Source organism: Rana temporaria, chromosome 8 (assembly GCF_905171775.1).
Source record: "Rana temporaria chromosome 8, aRanTem1.1, whole genome shotgun sequence".
Taxonomy (NCBI): domain Eukaryota; kingdom Metazoa; phylum Chordata; class Amphibia; order Anura; family Ranidae; genus Rana; species Rana temporaria.
In genome coordinates, this window is record NC_053496.1 from 7496025 (window position 1) to 7515736 (window position 19712).

Below are 19712 nucleotides of genomic sequence, written 5' to 3' on the forward strand. Positions count from 1 at the left end.
TCAGTGCTTAGTCATAGCTAGACTATGCCTCATGGCAAATGAGGTTTAATGTAGTAAAATAATGCATTTGGGTGGCAAAAATACGAATGCATTCTATACACTGGGGGGAGAACCTCAGGGAGAATCTAGGATGGAGAAGGACCTGGGGGTCCTAGTAGATGATAGGCTCAGCAATGCCAAGCTGCTGCTAAAAAAAGCAAACAGAATATTGGCATTAAAAAAGGGGATCAACTCCAGAGATAAAGCAATAATTCTTCCGCTCTACAAGACTCTGGTCCAGCCGCACCTGGAGTATGCCATCCAGTTCTGGGCACCAGTCCTCAGGAAGGATGTACTGGAAATGGAGCGAGTACAAAGAAAGGCAACAAAGCTAATAAAGGGTCTGGAGGATATTAGTTATGAGGAAAGGTTGCGAGCCCTGAACTTATTCTTTCTGGAAAAGAGACGCTTGAGAGGGGATATGATTTCAATTTACAAATGCCGTACTGGTGACCCCACAATAGGGATAAAACTTTTTCGCGGAAGGGAGTTTAATAAGACAAAGGGGCACTCATTAAAATTAGAAGAAAAGAGGTTTAACCTTAAACTACATAGAAGCTTCTTTACTGTAAGAGCGACAAGGATGTGGAATTCCCTTCCACAGGCAGTGGTCTCAGAGGGGAGCATCGATAGTTTCAAAAAACTATTAGATAAGCACTTGAACAACCACAACATACAGAGATATACAATGCAATACTGACATATAATCACAAGCATAGGTTGGACTTGATGGACTTGTGTATTTTATCAACCTCACCTACTATATAACTATGTTATATATTGTTGCACAATTGCAGCAAGTCCGCATTGCAGGACTCCAGATGAACTTTCTTTGCAAAGTCTGCTGAAAGTTCTGGTTCAGTTATGTTGTGCAATAGTCATCCCACCACAGGGGGTCACTGTAACTGAATGTTCATGCTGTAGACTTGCAGAGCTCTTGCTGTAGACTTACCACTGCAACTTTGCTCTTGCTAGAGCCTTGCCACGCAAATCTGCTACACATTGAAAAAATGCCAACTAGAACTTGTGCTTCAAGTGCTCTGCAAGTGTACAACTTGCCAGTGAAATTGTCACGTCACTCGTGACTTTTTCACTGATTACACACCGCGGAATGCCGATCGGCAGGTTCAGGGTACCCCATGTCTGCTGGCTCCCACCAAGGTGATCAAATTCCACCAAAAAAAAGCTCTGTTTGTGGGAAAAAAGGACATACATTGGGCCAGATTCACATACTGTAGGTTAGCGGATCTTTAGATCCACGTAACCTATGTGATTTAAGATGCGCCGCCGCAAGTTTTTGAGGCAAGTGGTTAATTCACAAAACACTTACCTCAAAACTTGCGGCGGCGTATCGTAAATCCCCCGGCGGAATTCAAATTCCGCGGCTAGGGGGAGAGTACTATTCAAATCAGGCGCGTTCCCGCGCCGATCGAATAGCGCATGCACCGTCCAGAAATTTTCCCGGCGTGCATTGCTCCAAATGACGTCGCAAGGACGTCATTGGTTTCGACGTTTACGTAAATTATGTCCATCCGTATGCGCGAACGACTTACGCAAACAACGTAAAAAATTCAAATTTTGTCGCGGGAACGACGGCCATACTTAACATTGGCTGCGCCTCATAGAAGCAGGGGTAACTATACACCGGAAAAAAGCCGAACGCAAACGACGTAAAAAAAATGCCGGGCGGTCGTTCGTTTCGGAATCGGCATATCTCCTCCGATTTGCATAATCGTCGCATAAATAAAGCAAAACGCCACCTAGCGGCCGGCCTGGAATTGCAGCCTAAGATCCGATGGTGTAACACAGTTACACCTGTCGGATCTTAGGCATATCTATGCGTAACTGATTCTATGAATCAGTCGCATAGATACGACCGGCAGAACTCAGAGATACGACGGCGTATCAGGAGATACACCGTCGTATCTCTATGTGAATCTGGCCCATTGTATTTGGTTACAGTGTTGCACGACCGCGCAATTGTCAGTTTTAATAACACAGTGCCAACAGGGGTCAAGTCCTGGGGAAAAAAAGTGTGGGAACTCCCACCCAAGATCCACTCCCCCACCAAAAAAAAAAAAAGATGATACGCTCATATGCATAATTACTAAACCGCATGTTTTTTTGTTTTTTTTTTCGATCCACTGTACCTTAGTAATTCTTTATGTTACTGGCCGCTTCCTGTATATGGATTCATTGGGTAGTGTGCGGGTATTCCATCACTTCAAGTTCTTTCTAAATCCCGTGATAACTCGCGGCAGACCTCCGCAATGTCTCCTGGGAACAATGACAAAAGCTCCCAGGAGACATTGCGGCATCGAGGAAGTGACAGAATACCCGCACACTACCCGATGAATCCATATACAGGAAGCGGCCAGTAACATAAAGGATTACTAAGGTTCGCCTGCCCCTGACAGTGACTCGAGCTGGGCATCGCCGCTTAGTGAAGGATTGGCTCGGGCGGCTCGGCTGCTCTAGTCCTGCAAAGAGAACTGAGTTCCTGCTGTGAAAAAAGTGCAGGAACTCCGTTCCCACGCGTTCCCCCAGGACTTGAGCCCTGAGTGCCAAATTGCAAGAAATGGCCTGGTCAAGAAGATGATAAATCTTCTAGAGGTCAAGTGGTTAATTAACAGTTCCCCAGGGCTCCATGAGTTCAACAGCAGGGGCCAGGGACAGAGAAGGGACCATCTGCCCATTTTTAGGAGCAGGTGGAGTAATCCTCTGTGCCGAGTTTCCCAACAATTGAATTCGAATTCTAGCTACTTCTTCAGTCTTTATGGGGCCCTAGGATTTGTAATGGCCTGTGTTTTGCTATGACGTTGTTGATGATATGAAACGAACGTTTGATCATACAGTGGATCTCCTTTAAATCTCTGCTACCAATATGCCTGAAATCCTGGAACAGGTGCTGTTTAAATGGACAGAAACCTTCGGCATTTGGTCATGTGATCTCTGTTATTGGTGAAGATCAACTGAACTGACTTGTGAGCCTCCACTTCAATAGAGATAATGAGAATATAAAGTGTGTGTATGTATATATATATAAATGAGATATGGGGGTGCAGTTTTACATCTTTGCTCTGGGCACTGGATGACCTTGTCCCGGTACTGGCCTTAAATACCACAAAAGGGGTAAAAAAAAAAGGCATGCAAACGATGTATATGATCCAACTCGTGATAGGTCCCCACCTGCAGGGTCATCAAAATGCACAATCACCAAAATATTGATCATCTGCTGGAGGTGGTGACCTAGTCACTATTTGGATCATATAAAACTTGCGTGCCTTTTTGACCTCTTTGAGTATATCTGAGGTAGGGTGCCCACGTGTCCCGGATTGCCCAGGATTGTCCCGCAATTTGCGTTTGTGTCCCGGGCACCTTCATTCCAGGACAATACATTGTCCTGGATTGAAATGAGGACACACAGCCACCCTAATAGACAATTGTCAAACTGGTTGCTAGCAACCAGTGGCGTCACATTCGCAGAGCGAGGCCGAGAGGAGCAAGGCGTTTACCCGGTGCTGCCCTGCGCTCCCAGTCCACCCACCACCTCTCCTTCACTAAACGCGGCAGCAGCTCCTCCTGACTCCTCCCGTCCCGACTACCACAGAGCATTGCCCGAGCGGCCCGACTGCCTGAGGGGGGCCCCCCAGCCTGGACCAGGGAACAAAGACTGGCGCTCAACTGCCCACCACACCAGACCAGTCCAGATTAGAAGGTGAGCAAATAGAACCTGATTGGAGCAGGTCAGGTGACAAGTGGGAGCACTGGGGCTGGGGACAGTACAGTAATAAATGAGGCTTAAAAAGTGGGACCCTGCCCTGGGGGGCAATAAAAATGAAGCTGACAGGTGGGGGCAATAAAAAATGAAGCTGACAAGTGTATATATACTGTGTGTGTGTGTGTATGTGTATGTGTATATATATATATATATATTAAATCTAAGTATAAATCTCAAGCATGTGTGAATCTACTTTCTGTGGACTGACAACTACTGCTGGCACCAGCAATGGGACATAATTCCTCCTACTGATATAAACGATTGACCACTGTCCCTCTAACACCAATTGTTGGACAATGTTCTTTATTGCACTGAACACAGGTGGTATGTCATTTTTTTTTTTACTCCTACTGACCACCAAGCCTGAAACATTGTTTACTCCCACTGATGCTGGGGTATTTTTTACTCCCAGTCTGAAGGACAGTAAACTGACCCTTTGTTTAGAAAATTTGAAGATCCCTCATCTAGAGGAATCAGGACCTCCTTCCTCCTGCTGGTGACCCCTCTGGTGATATAAAGATCTATATAGAGGAATCAGGACCTCCTTCCTTCTGCTGGTGACCCCTCTAGTGATATAAAGATCTTTATAGAGGAATCAGGAGCTCCTTCCTCCTGCTGGTGACCCCTCTAGTGATATAAAGATCTTTATAGAGGAATCAGGAGCTCCTTCCTCCTGCCGGTGACTCCTCTAGTGATATAAAGATCTTTATAGAGGAATCAGGACCTCCTTCCTTCTGCTGGTGACCCCTCTACTGATATAAAAGTCTATATAGAGGAATCAGGACCTCCTTCCTCCTGCTGGTGATCCCTCTAGTGATATAAAGATCTACATAGAGGAATCAGGACCTCCTTCCTCCTGCTGGTGACCCCTCTAGTGATATAAAGATCTATATAGAGGAATCAGGACCTACTTCCTCCTGCTGGTGATCCCTCTAGTGATATAAAGCTCTATATAGAGGAATCAAGACCTCCTTCCTCCTGCCGGTGACTCCTCTGGTGATATAAAGATCTATATAGAGGAATCAGGACCTCCTTCCTTCTGCTGGTGACCCCTCTAGTGATATAAAAGTCTATATAGAGGAATCAGGACCTCCTTCCTCCTGCTGGTGATCCCTCTAGTGATATAAAGATCTACATAGAGGAATCAGGACCTCCTTCCTCCTGCTGGTGACCCCTCTAGTTATATAAAGATCTATATAGAGGAATCAGGACCCCTCCTCCTGCTGGTGATCCCTCTAGTGATATAAAGCTCTATATAGAGGAATCAAGACCTCCTTCCTCCTGCCGGTGACCCCTCTAGTGATATGAAGATCTATATAGAGGAATCAGGACCTCCTTCCTCCCGCTGGAGATCCCTCTAGTGATATGAAGATCTACATAGAGGGATCAGGACCTCCTTGCTCCCGCTGGAGATCCCTCTAGTGATATAAAGATCTATATAGAGGAATCAGGACCTCCTTCCTCCTTCTGCTGGAGACCCCTCTAGTGATATGAAGATCTACATAGAGGAATCAGGACCTCCTTCCTCCTGCTGCTGGAGACCCCTCTAGTGATATGAAGATCTACATAGAGGGATCAGGACCTCCTTCCTTCTGCTGGAGATCTCTCTAGTGATATAAAGATCTACATAGAGGAATCTTGACCCCCTTTTTTCTGCTGGTGACCCCTCTAGTGATATAAAGATCTACATAGAGGAATCAGGACCTCCTTCCTCCTGCTGGTGACCCCTCTAGGGTTGCTTTTCCCACTGCCTGGCCAGGCTGTTTAGTATGATAGATGAGAGCTCTCATAAATGTTACTATAGTTTATTATTTTGAAAGAAGTTCACAATAATATTCCTCTTTGAAGTGTTGATTTTTTGAATATAGTAAATGCAATATGTTCTGCTATATCCACCTCCCTCCATAATATATTATAGTCTTGCACATTCAATCTGAATCTCCTCTGGTTCTGCTGTTTCGGAACGTCGTACTTTTTGCCTCCTGTTGTCTTCTCTTACGGTTGTGTTTTCTATCGATTCTTTCCCGCGGCGCTGCATTGTATCATGGAGTTATTGGAATGGCCAGGGCTCTAACATAGTCTATGCCCCTTATACATTGTACAGTATACATACTTACAGCCTTTTCATTACGGCGTCAACAGGTTTTATGACAATGGAAATTATTCTCCAGCTAATAATGAATTATTCATTGCTAGTTGGGATCAATTGGGTTGGCAGTTTTACAGCTCCACGTAAGTGGTTTATTCCTTTCCCCGGTAAATTATGTAGACGTTTTTACGCAGACGTTTTGTCAAGATGAATATTTTCGGTGCCAGCCGTTAGCGGTAATCACTTTTTCGCTAATTGCAAGCGCCAGGTGGAACGGTTTATCATTCCCGCTGTACGAGTTTAAATATTATGATATTCCCAGCGGCTTACATTTGGGGGCGGGGGTGGAATTTAAATGCCTCTCTCAGAGGCATGCTTATATATAATATATATAATCTATATGAAGCCTGGGAATTCGATCTTAACTTTTTTTTTTTTTTTAACTGTCTTGGGGGTTTAGATATGTGCCGCACTCCCCACTGTTCTCAGCTTTTATGGTACTTTGGGGAAACATGAAAGCAAAGGTTCAAAGCATCGCCAGAATAGATGTGAGGATTTGCCTATAAATACAACTGTCATTTTGCACATGTATTGTTTTAGCATTTAAAGTGCTTTTCCTGCTACATTTGGGAGCTAAAATATTCACAAAGCTAAGGATCAACTGGAATAATAAAAAAAATGTACTGCTTTAACCACTTGCTGGAAAAAACAAGATGCGCTATACAAAAAAAGAATTTTTTTTTCTAAAAGTCATGACATAGATCAGTGTCCATAAATGATCTAAAACGTAAAGAAAGTCCTGATCCCCAGTGAAGTGAAGGAAACAGAAGAAACAGTCCATAAGTGATGATCTACGGCTGTGGTGACGATCCAATAGATAGAAAAACCTCCACCATAAATCAATATGTCTGCTTACCAGATGACCAGCGGTCTCTTAATTAAAAGAAGACCCCAGAAGGCGTGTGGGTAAACACTATGGCAGTTGGAATGTAGAAAGACTGAATATCAAGTACACCTCCGTCTCAAGCCAATCGATGGAAAATTGGGGTCCCGATAATCATGGAAGACACATAAGGGCCACAATAGTGTAATAACGTAGGTAACATTTATTAAAAAGAAGAAAAAAACGCACTTACATATAAACGATATAAAATAGGCATGTCAAATTTGGAGCTCCGGCCGGAAGCCAACCAAAAAGACCCGTCCAAGTAGGTAGGGAAAGGTGCAGTCAACGGGGGGTGATCCGATACAACACTCGTTCCGCCCGACCGGTTTCGCGAAAACTCGCTTCCTCATGGGGCACGGGGGAAGCGAGCCCATGAGGAAGCGAGTTTTCGCGAAACCGGTTGGGCGGAACGAGTGTTGTATCGGATCACCCCCCATTGACTGCACCTTTCCCTACCTACTTGGACGGGTCTTTTTGGTTGGCTTCCGGCCGGAGCTCCAAATTTGACATGCCTATTTTATATCGTTTATATGTAAGTGCGTTTTTTTCTTCTTTTTAATAAATGTTACCTACGTTATTACACTATTGTGGCCCTTATGTGTCTTCCATGATTATCGGGACCCCAATTTTCAATCGATTGGCTTGAGACGGAGGTGTACTTGATATTCAGTCTTTCTACATTCCAACTGCCATAGTGTTTACCCACACGCCTTCTGGGGTCTTCTTTTAATTAAGAGACCGCTGGTCATCTGGTAAGCAGACATATTGATTTATGGTGGAGGTTTTTCTATCTATTGGATCGTCACCACAGCCTTAGATCAACACTTATGGACTGTTTCTTCTGTTTCCTTCACTTCACTGGGGATCAGGACTTTCTTTACGTTTTAGATCATTTATGGACACTGATCTATGTCATGACTTTTAAAAAAAAAATTTCTTTTTTTGTATAGCGCATCTTGTTTTTTCCATTTTATGTTATTACTGTACAATATTTACAGGAAGGTGCAGCTTTCTCTACATTGATTTTGTTTATACACGTGTATTATTTATGAGCATTAGTTTGTTCATTTTTATATCTATTAGCGCAGTTGCTCCCACAATTTTTTTAACCACTTGCTTACTGGGCACATATACCCCATTCGTGCCCAGACGAAATTTCAGCTTTCGGCACTGCGTAGATTTAACTGACAATTGCGCGGTCGTGCCACGTGGCTCCCAAACAAAATTGGCGTCCTTTTTTTTCACACAAATAGAGCTTTCTTTTGGTGGTATTTGATCATCTCTGCGGTTTTTATTTTTTGCGCTATAAACAAAAATAGAGCGACAATTTTGAAAAAAAAAACAATATTTTTTACTTTTTGCTGTAATAAATATCCCCCAAAAATATATAAAATATTTTTTTTTCCCTCAGTTTAGGCCGATACGTATTCTTTAACATATTTTTTGTAAAAAAAATCGCAATAAGTATTTATTGATTGGTTTGTGCAAAAGTTATACCGTCTACTAAATAGGGGATAATTTTATGGCATTTTTATTAATACATTTTTTTTGTTTACTATGAGGGCTATATTGTGTACATAGATTCTCATGATTCATAACATTTTAAGGCACATATTTTACTTGTATTTTTTTTTTTTTAAACAGGAAAGCGATGAGACTGAAGTGGATAAAAACAAATGCTGCACCCTCTGTAACATGTTCTTCACATCTGCGATTGTCGCTGAATCCCATTACCAAGGAAAGACTCACGCCAAGAGAGTGAAACTGGTCCTTGGGGAGTCTCCAGACATTCCAGCTCGAGCGGGTGAGAGACACTTATTTATAACAGAAACAGGACATTGAATGCTGCTGCTAAATATCTTGGAGCTTTGTGGATTCGTTGTTCTAAATATAAAAGGGGTTATAAAGGTTTGTTTCTCATTTTCTAAATAGGTTCCTTTAACCACTTAAGGACCGCCTCCTGCACATTTACGACGGCAGAATGGCACGGCTGGGCACAGGCACGTACCTGTACGTTGCCTTTAAGAGCCCAGCCGTGGGTCGCACGTGCGACCCGGTCCGAGCTCTGTGACCGCGCCCGCGGGACCCGATCGCCTCCGGTGTCCCGCGATCGGGTCACAGGAGCTGAAGAACGGGGAGAGGTGAGTGTTGACAAACCTTTCCTGTTCTTCTGTGTGGCAGTGACGCCGATCGTCTGTTCCCTGTTATAGGGAACGACGATCAGTTACTCACTCAGACTAGCTCATTATGAATTACTTACCTGAGATCGAGTTATCTATGTGCAGAGTGCAGGGTTTAGGGGTTCTCTATGTACAGAGTGCAGGGTTTAGGGGTGGGCTACGTACAGAGTGCAGGCTTTACAGATGTGCTATGTACAGAGTTTAGGGGTGCACTATATCTCCACTCTCTCCTACCTGGTCCGGCTCTAGTACCTCCCTGTGTAGGCAGATCTGCCTTGCCTTGCAGGGAGATCGTTCTCTCTCTCTCTCTCTGGGGAGCTGTCCCCACCATGTCCTGTCCTGAGTGTGTGCAAGGGTCAGGCCCGTCACTACAGGACAGGCAAAACAAACAATTGCTTGGGGCCCCCAACTTCCCCTTCCCAGGCTGTAGCGTGGCCGAGCTCCTCTTCCTTCCTGCTGGAGTTCTGTTAGTCCGGCCGGGTACCCCGCGTGGTACAGGAAATTCAGTTTCCTGTTCCCGGCTTGACTAACAGGAAGTGCACACTGAGTGCTTACTTCCTTTCAGTCTGGAACACAGGAAACTGAATCTCCTGTACCAGGTGGTACTCAGCCTGACATCGGCACTATCTGATAGGGGACTGGGGACCCATAATGATAGAACAGCGGACTGACAGGAGGAAGAGGAGCTCGGCCACGCTACAGCAGCAGCCTACAGGGAAGAAGGGGAGGTGAGAATAGAAAAACATAGGGACTAGGGAGGAGTAAGAACATGGGTGTAAAAAATTAGTGTAGCACTAACGTAGGCTTTGTGTGTGGGGGGTGTTTGGGGGCCCCCATTTTGCTTGGGGCCCAAAAAAATTACTTCAAACAGCCCTGGCAGGGGTCTGTTACATTTGAGAGCAAAGCGGTCTATTGTAAAAACAGAAGGCTTCTGTTTTTTACAAGTGACAGCAGGGAGCAGGAGTGGAGGGTGAGGTGCCGGAATGGAGTTCCACTACCTTCCAGCTGCAAAACTGGGTACAAGGGCCACATGACAAGGCCTTGTTTTTGACATGATGTGTGAATTATAGCAATGGCAGCACCAGGTGTGTCATGCAGTCATGGAATGGTATCTATATTTCTCTGTCTGTTCCATGATGTAAAAATACACAAAGTCCCCGTTGTACCCTTTAGGCAATTGAAGCCGCACAAATTGTCTGCTTCCTTCAATATGACGGGGATTTTAGCACAGGAAAGCCAAGACTGCAAATAAATCTTATGAGCCTAGAGCCATTCTAATCACACAGAACAAGGACAGTCTAGCTCGCCAAGTAGGGCACTCAGTCTCCATTCCAAGAACCTTTAAATAATCAATGCTGATGAGCAGCAAATGTGTTCTTATAATAACTGCTGTGTGGCTGTGGACTGTTCAGTTGCCTACCAGACTTCAGTTATATGACAAATATTTTTTAAGGGGTTGGATTAAAGTTGGTTCTAATGCATTCTCTGCATAAGGCCAGGTTCACACTGGTGTGACACGACAGTCTTACTACTTTGGATCCAACTTTGCCCTGCGACTTGAAGTCCGACATGCGTCCGACTTCAATGAACAGGGATCCGACTTCGATCCCCGACAATACCAAGCACTGTGTCTGGTAAGAATCTTGAAGGGAAACTCCACGCAAAATAATAAAAAAACAAAATGGCATGGGTTTCCACTCCTAGAGCATACCAGGCCCTTCGGTCTGATATGGATTTTAAGGGGAACCCCCTACGCCGAAAAAACGGCATGGGTGTCCCCCCAAAAACCATACCAGACTCTTATCCAAGCACACAGCGTGGCCGCTCACGAAAGGGCATGGGGACAAACGAGCGCCCCCCTTCCTGAACCATACCTGGACGCATGCCCTCAACATTGGGGGTGGGTGCTTTGCCCTACGCCCCCCACCCCAAAGCACCTTGTCCCCCCTTGTTGATGAGGACAAGGGCCTCTTCCCGACAACCCAGGCCGTTGGTTGTAGGGGTCTGCGGGTGGGGGGCATATCGGAATCTGGGAACCCCCTTTAATAAGGAGGCCCCCAGATCCAGGCCCCCCACCCTATGTTCACTTCATTTTGACTGTATCGCTTTGGTTGTTTTTTGGATTGTATTTGTACAATAGCGATGATTAGCCAAAAAGGAATAAAGGAGCCCACATAGTGAAGTACGCTTAAAAATCCTCCCAAGTTTAATAAAAAATGCACTTACAGAAAAACAGATGGATAAAAGCCCCAGACGACGTAAATTTTATGACGAAACGTACGTCGGGAAGGTGACGTGCTGACGTATGACGTGACGATCCGAGTGGAACGGGCGTTCCAGTAAGCCGGCCGGCTTTACAATTTTCCATGCTTTTATCCATCTGTTTTTCTGTAAGTGCATTTTTAATTAAACTTGGGAGGATTTTTAAGCGTACTTCACTATGTGGGCTCCTTTATTCCTTTTTGGCCAATCATCGCTGGTGTAATATCTGGAGTATCTGTAGGACATCAGAGTCAGCAGTCGGTCCATACAAAGGCCCTGGCTAGGGTGTTTAGCCACAAGTTCATAATACTTGGCTTCTGGTAAGCCTCCAATTTACTAGGTGATCTGGTGGTGGTGGCACTCTTGCTAGTGGCAGTCATATTTGTTTATGTTTATTTTGCAATACTTCACTATGCATATATTTTTTTGACACACATAACCTGCTGACGATCCATTTGGAGGTTCCCTCTACTGGTTCTTACCCGGTGTGGACTTCAAGGCCCAGGCTGGGGTTTACAGCCGCAGGCTCGTTATGCTTGCCTTCTGGTAAGCCTCCATCTTTTAAAGGTGTTATTTTTGGTGGTGGTTGTTTGTTTTTTGGACCTCCAATAATCCGGATTGGTTTCAACACAAGATTTGTTTCACAAAATCCTTTCAATTGGGAGTACAGCTGCAGGCTGATTGACTTTCTCTTGCCATTTGAACTTTATTTTCACAATTGGACTTTTTTGTATTCACTTTATAAGGGTTATTTTGTTCACACATTGTCCCTTTAACGTATTATATTAGTTTAGTATTTGTTATTAATTAATCACAGTGCAACTTCATTTTCTATTCCTTTGTATTTGTTGTGTGTATAACACTTAGTTGTTGCAGATTATGTTACTTTGTTTATTTTTAGCGTGGTAATTTCCTGTTTTTTCCATTCGTACAATAAAGACATCGTTTTAAGGAGTGCGGCAGTCCAGGATCTTCTTCCATCCAATGCACCTGTGCATAGCCAGCACCCTTTTGGTTTAGTGGGACAGAAGCAAAGCCAAGGGAGCATCAGTTTTTAGAACGGTATCATCTTTCACCCTATGTGAATGGGTAGGGGTACATCGTACCCCTACCCATTCACCTGGAAAAAAAAAGTGTCAAAAATAAAACACACTACACCGTTTTTAAAGTAATTTATTAGGCAGCTCCGGGGGTCTCTTCCGACTTCGGGGGTCTGCATTTCTTACGGTTAAAATGATATTGCAATTAATATATGCTAACTTTAAAAGAAATGCTGGTCACCTCTATCCAGTCTATGGGGTGAACATGTATAAGTCGGCCTCAGCCTTGCTCCACTCCACACGCCATGCCCTCTGACATATTTCAGACCGCCCACTGGGGCTTAGTCCTAGAGGTGTTAATTAATTAATATATGCTGATGTACAGTATGTTTTTATTTTTTTATTTATTTAATACAAACGTTTTTATTGAAGAAGTAATAACATGAACAAAATAAAGTGGCCAATGACATAAACACATTGACATAGGACATGTAACAATAAGAGATAACAGAGAACAAACCATCCTGGTCCACAAATGTGACACAAGCTACAAGTCCATTAGGAATCGTGTGGCGTCAGCGAGAGCTGAAACATCAGAATCCAGGCAAAGGGCAGTAGCAGGCCTCGCCACAATATCACGACACTACTGATTAGAGCCAATAACAATTTAACGAAAAATAATGAAAGGTAGAAAAGAACACACAAATAAAAATGGAGAAAAAAACAAAACTAAACTAACATAAGCTAAAATAAATAAAAGAAAACTGCGCCATCCAGAAAGGAAAGCGTAGCAGGTTACGGGAAGGCACCCAAACAGGTGTCAGCCTAAAAGTAATTTAGCGAGATGGAACAGGGATGGAGTGGCCATACTAATGAACGAGTGAATAAGGAGACCATGGCTTACATTTCAAATCATAAACCTGCATAGTATCCATAATGGTATGGAAGACCCTTTCCATGATCTGGATGGCCGCCATACGTTTGAGAACCTGATCCCACAGAACTCCAGGAGTTCGCCAGAACAAGGCAATGGACCAGTGGACCGCACTGAAAAGTGTGTGTGCTAATTTCTGTTCAGAGGGTGTGGAACCTGGTATCTCAGCGAAAAAAAAGCACATCTGATGTGTTAGAGTAATCTGAATCCCTGTGATCGCTGCAACCCTATCTGTAACCCTCCGCCACAGGTCCTTCAGGGATGTACAACTCCAAAAGATGTGAAAGTGGGTGCCTTTCTCTGGACAACCCCTGAAACAAAGCTTAGAAACAGCGGGGAAGATCTTATGCAATTTAGCCGGGGTAAAATACCACCTGGTGTGTAACTTCACCACCGTTTCCTTCACCGCCGCAGATTTTGTGCATATTGGAGATCCTATCCGCCCACTCCTCCGGGGAAGCCACCACCCCCGTCTCCAACTCCCAACCCAGTACGGCTGAGGATTTCACTGGGAGGCCGAGGCCACCCAGGAAACCATATAGGTTGGGAGATCAGGGGTCAAGTCCTAGGGAAAAAAGTGTGGGAACTCCCACCCAAGATCCACTCCCCCACCAAAAAAAAAAAAAGATGATACGCTCATATGCATAATTACTAAACCGCATGTTTTTTTTTTCTTCGATCCACTGTACCTTAGTAATCCATTATGTTACTGGCCGCTTCCTGTATATGTATTCATCGGGTAGTGTGCGGGAATTCCGTCACTTCCTCGATGCCTCAATGTCTCCTGGGAGCTTTTGTCATGCTTCTTTCTAAATCCCGCGATAACTTGCGATAGACCTCCGCAATGTCTCCTGGGAACAATGACAAAAGCTCCCAGGAGACATTGCGGCATCGAGGAAGTGACGGAATACCCGTACACTACCTGATGAATCCATATATAGGAAGCGGCCAGTAACATAAAGGATTACTAAGGTTCGCCTGCCCCTGACAGTGACTTGAGCTGGACATCGCCGCTTAGTGAAGGATTGGCTTGGCTGTTCTCAGCTGCTCTAATCCTGCAAAGGGAACTGCGTTCCTGCTGTGAAAAAAGTGCAGGAACTCCGTTCCCACGCGTTCCCGCAGGACTTGAGCCCTGCGGGAGATGGTTCCCCTGGCTCTGGAAGCGGGACCGCAAAGTCCCTCAAAAGTAGCAACAGGGTTAGCAAGGGTCCCCGGGTAACGAGAGTTAAAAAAATGTCTGATTTGCAAATATTTGAAAAATTCTGACCTAGGGAGGGAGTAGGAGGATTGCAAGGACAGGAAGGAGTGAATCACCCCATCTTTCTGTAATGAATGAGTCCAGGGTCACTAGGTTATTTGAGATCCAGAGGGAAAATACCCCCGGATTGGGAAATGCCGCTGGGAATGAGAGGTCATCCAAATAAGAAGCTAGCCTGGGGTTAAGAGGGAGTAAGGACAACTTATTTTTATATAACGACCAGAGATATAAGGACTGGCCCACTACCACATTTAAAGGGGAGATATCTTTGGGGCGAATAGTTTTGGACCACCACTGTATTAGGTAGATTCAGGTAGAGTTAGGCTGACTTATCAGTAGATAAGCCGACCTAACTCAGAATCTACGCCGACTTATGTTTAAGCGTATGCTCAAACAGAGATACGCTTAAACATATCTAAGATACGACGTCTTGCGCCGTCCTATCTTAGATTGCAATATTGTGGGTGGCCGCTAGGTGGCGCTTCCATTGCGGTCGGCGTAGAATATGTAAATGAGTTGATACGCCGATTCACGAACGTACGCCCGCCACAGTCGATTTATGCCGTTTCCGTAAGGCATTAGCAGGCCTAAAGTTATTCCATCTATTAGGTGGAATAACAATGTTAAAGTATGGCCGCCGTTCCCGCCGCGAGATTCGAATTTTTTACGTCGTTTGCGTAAGTCGTCCGCGAATCGGGATTTACGTAGTTTACGTCCACGTCGAAATCAATAGGCCCGTGCGGCGTACTTAGCCGCAATCCACACTGGGAAATGCAGGCGCCCGGCGCATGCGCAGTTACAAAAAGAAACGTAAAAAACGTGAGGTCAAGCCTCATTACCATAAAACACGCCTCCCTCCAACACATTTGAATTCGGCGCCCTTACGCCCACCCGCTTTAGGCTACGCCGCCGTATATTAGCAGGCAAGTACATTGAGAATCATGTACTTGCCTAGCTAACATACGGCGGCGTAGCCTAAACACGCTAAGCTACACCGCCGTAACTTTAGTCCTATCTATCTGAATCTACCTATTAGTTTTTAATGCCTTGTAATGACGTTATAAAGTTTGTTACATTTTAATTGTTCCAAATGTCCTCAATAACTTCATTCCAAGTTCCGTTTAACTTTATTCCCCCATCTTTAGAGGGGGTGGAATTAAAATTTACGGTAATTTGTACTTTAGGGATGGTGCCTGAGGGGAGGTTTTTTTTGTGGATGGTCTCTCTCATAATTTACTGTGGAAAGAGCAGAGTGATGAGCTGTGCTGCTTCTCTTTTCACTGTCCAGTCAAAGGCTGAGGGGTGGGTCCAGGACAATATGGGAGCGCAGAGGAAGTAATCCTGCTCATCAGCCTGTGGACATCTAGAGGCAAAAAATACTGCAGGGGAAATCTCAGGATTGAACGGCTGGTTTTGTTGTTGTCTCCAACAATAGGCCAATTCATTTGTAGAGTTCTGCTTTAAAAGGATTTCAGCATGTGTTCAGAATTCACAGAATAATGAGTCGCTCATCATCACATCCATACACAATGGCAACCCCCGTGGCTAGCAACACTCAGAGCGATTGCGGTGACACGTTTCTGCTCAGCTGGGGTGTCTTATCATTCACCATTCTTATATATGAGGGGTCGGGAGTTTTCATGCTTACACATTCATTGTCTGCTAATAATATTGAAATATATCATTTTTTTATTTTATTTATTATTTTTTATATACAATTAATAGGAACTAAAAATGTAACATTGGGGTAGATTCACGTACCTTTTGCGGCGGCGTATCTCCAGATACGCCGCCATAATTTGAATTCCGCGCCCGCGTAGCGTTCCGCCGATTCACAAAGGCAGTTACGCTGAAAAAATAGGCTTCCTCCACCGACGTAACTTGATTGCGGCGGCGTAGAATTGTGTGCAATATAACTTTGGCCGCTAGGGGCGCTTCCGTTGTTGTCGGCGTAGAATATGCTAATTTCCTAGATACGCCGATTCACAAACGTACGTTTGCCCGGGGTTCGTTTTTTACGTCGTTTGCGTTAAGGCTTTTTCGGCGTAAGGCTGCTCCTGCTATTAGGAGGCGCAGCCAATGTTAAGTATGGACGTCTTCCCCCGCGTCGCGATTTGAACATTTTACGTCGTTTGCCTAAGTCGTCCGTGAATGGCGCTGGACGTCATTTACCGCAATGCACGTCGGGAAATTTTAGGGACGGCGCATGCGCAGTACGTTCGGCGCGGGAATGTGCCTAATTTAAATGATCCACGCCCCCTACCCGGATCATTTGAATTAGGCGGGCTTGCGCCGGGGGATTTACGCTACGCCGCCGCAACTTTACAGGCAAGTGCTTTGTGTATCAAACACTTGCCCGTAAAACTTGCGGCGGCGTAACGTAAATGTCATACGTTACGCCGCCGCAGATTTGCCCGGTTCTACGTGAATCTGGGCCAATGAATGGAAAAATAGATTTTTTTTTAAAAGTAACTTTTAGTAACAAATTATCATCATTTTTGAAAAATAAAAGGAACGTCTGTCCTTTCTATAAATTCAGTGAAATTAAATATATACTGTATATATATATATATTAAAGAGTTGTTCTTTCTATAAGAATTGCACCCCCGTTACCTTCTGCTTTGAATTACAGTATCCCGCAAGCTTCCGCTGGCTGTATGATAATAAAATTGGTCTGGTTGTCACAATTATCTTTCCTTCTATGATTTCCTTTTGATTTCCACCGCTCGCTGTTTTAGCCCTATGGTGTTTTGTTCATTTTTATATTTTTTTTGTATTTTCTATGTATTAGAAAAATAAAGTTTAAATTAGTTGCTATTTGTTGCACAGTGCTTTGAGTATCTTGGAGAAATGGACACCGGCAACAAAAAACTGTTTGCCAGCTCAGGATAACCCCGTCCACCACAAAATTGCCTTAAAGTGGATGTAAAGCCTCTCTCATCCTTTCTAAACTCCTGCCATAGTGCTGATCTATAAGGATATAAATGCCTCCTGCATGTATCCTTACCTGTCAAATGTCTCCCCTCTGTCTGTTATAAGACCTGAAAAACTGCAGATTCTGTGGGCGGGTCTGTTGTCTGGAGCTCTGTGGGTGGAGTCGTGATGTCAGTAGACTCCCCGCCCACCTCTACACTTCCCTTGTCAACATGCATTTTCTCCCTTTCAAAGCGAGAGGGGGTAATATTCCTACAAAGCATTGCAGGCGCAGCATGTGTACACCCCCAGCCACTGCCTCTTCAGCTAAAGGGGGAGTGGTTGGGGTGGCGGTAAAAATATACTCAACTGCAGGGTTTTACGGCCCCTTAACCACTAGTACCAGCGATCCCTAAATGACTTGGCCATCACCAACTAATAAATAACCCATGAAAGTACCGTATTTATCGGCGTATACCGCGCACTATTTTTCCCTGAAAATCAGGGCAAAATCGTGGGTGCGCGATATACGCCGATACCCGCTTTCCCGCGCCGAGTTTGAATACTGTGCCGACATATACCGAGCGCAGTACACTCGTGTATAGCCGGGCAGTCTCGGCTACACTCGCGCTCACGTCCTGTACGTCCAGGACGTCAGCGCTAGCATTGCCGACTATACGCGAGTGTACTGCGCTCGGTATATGCCGGCGCAGTATTCAAACTCGGCGCGGGAAACGAGCGAGGAGGACGCCGCAGAAGGACGCCGGACCCGACGAAGAGGACACCCGAAGCCGCAGACGGACGCCGGACCCGACGAGGCCGCCGATGGACGCCGTGCAAGACACCAAACTGTAAGTACAAAAATCTTTTTTTCACAGGAATTTCGGGGCGACTTTAGGGGTGCGCGCTATACGCGGGAGCGCGCTATACCCCAATAAATACGGTAAGTCAGTGGAAAGGTTCTCTGCTGATAGAAGTGCCGTGTATCTTTGGTCTTGGCATAGTTCATGTCCTGCGGGTTCTTCTCTGGGCAGGAAGCTACAAGGTGCCATGCTGACTTATGAGGCCCTCTGTAAAATCAATTCCGTCTCGATTTTTTGGGGAGTGCGCGGCACTTTTCTTTTTTCTTTTCACTGTTTCAGCAAACTACTTAAAGAATGCATTTGGTGATTCAGGTTTTTTTTTTTTTTTTGTTGCTTTCAATACTCTGCGCTCGTAACCCGGAACGTTCAATAGTTCTGACTGTTCTGTAAATTAGTCAGTTTGATTTGCTTTCGTATTTTTGAAAGACTTGTCTGGCGTCTTTTATTTTATTTAAAGAGGAACTGCAGGCCGCTCACATAATTTGTAATGAAAAAAAAAAACATCTTTGCCATTCTGAAGCTTCCCTCCAACCACTTTGCATATTATTTGATATATACTGTGATTCTGTACTTGCCAAATATGCTGCAGAAATCTCCCTCCCACTGCGTCTGCCTGCAGCCATTTTAACTGTGGGCAGCTGAAGCTGCTGCCTGTTCACTTCCTGGATTTACACAGAGACACACGTCCAGCTCTGCAGCTCTCATTGGCCTTCTTATGACTCACCCCTCCTCCCTTCCTGACATACTCTCATGAGAGAGAGAGTACTCTGCAATACCCCCCTGCGCAATACTCTGCAATACCTCCTGCACAATACTCTGCAATACCACCGCACAATACTTTGCAATAACCCCTGTGCAATACTCTGCAATACCCCCGCGCAATACTCTGCAATACCCCCTGCGCAATACTCTGCAATACCCCTGCGCAGTACTCTGCAATACCCCCGCACAATACTCTGCAATACCCCCTGTGCAATACTCTGCAATACCCCCTGCGCAATACTCTGCAATACCCCCTGCACAATACTCTGCAATACCCCCTGTGCAATACTCTGCAATACCCCCTGTGCAATACTCTGCAATACCCCCTGTGCAATACTCTGCAATACCCCCTGCGCAATACTCTGCAATACCCCCTGCACAATACTCTGCAATACCCCCGCACAATACTCTGCAATACCCCCTGTGCAATACTCTGCAATACCACCGCACAATACTCTGCAATACCACCGCACAATACTCTGCAATACCCCCCGCACAATACTCTGCAATACCCCCTGTGCAATACTCTGCAATACCCCCCACACAATACTCTGCAATACCCCCCACACAATACTCTGCAATACCCCCTGCACAATACTCTGCAATACCCCTGCACAATACTCTGCAATACCCCCTGTGCAATAC

The 19712-nt window shown here is 45.0% G+C and overlaps 1 protein-coding gene across 1 annotated transcript in view; it reads left to right on the forward strand.

Moving 5' to 3' along the window:
• The window catches only part of ZMAT4 (zinc finger matrin-type 4), a 436402-nt gene that overhangs the window by 74821 nt on the left and 341869 nt on the right, over positions 1–19712 (forward strand). Inside the window, exon 3 of the mRNA XM_040361262.1 lies at positions 8500–8659. Within this exon, the coding sequence (XP_040217196.1) occupies positions 8500–8659 (160 nt within the window). The remainder of the gene's footprint in view (positions 1–8499; positions 8660–19712) is intronic.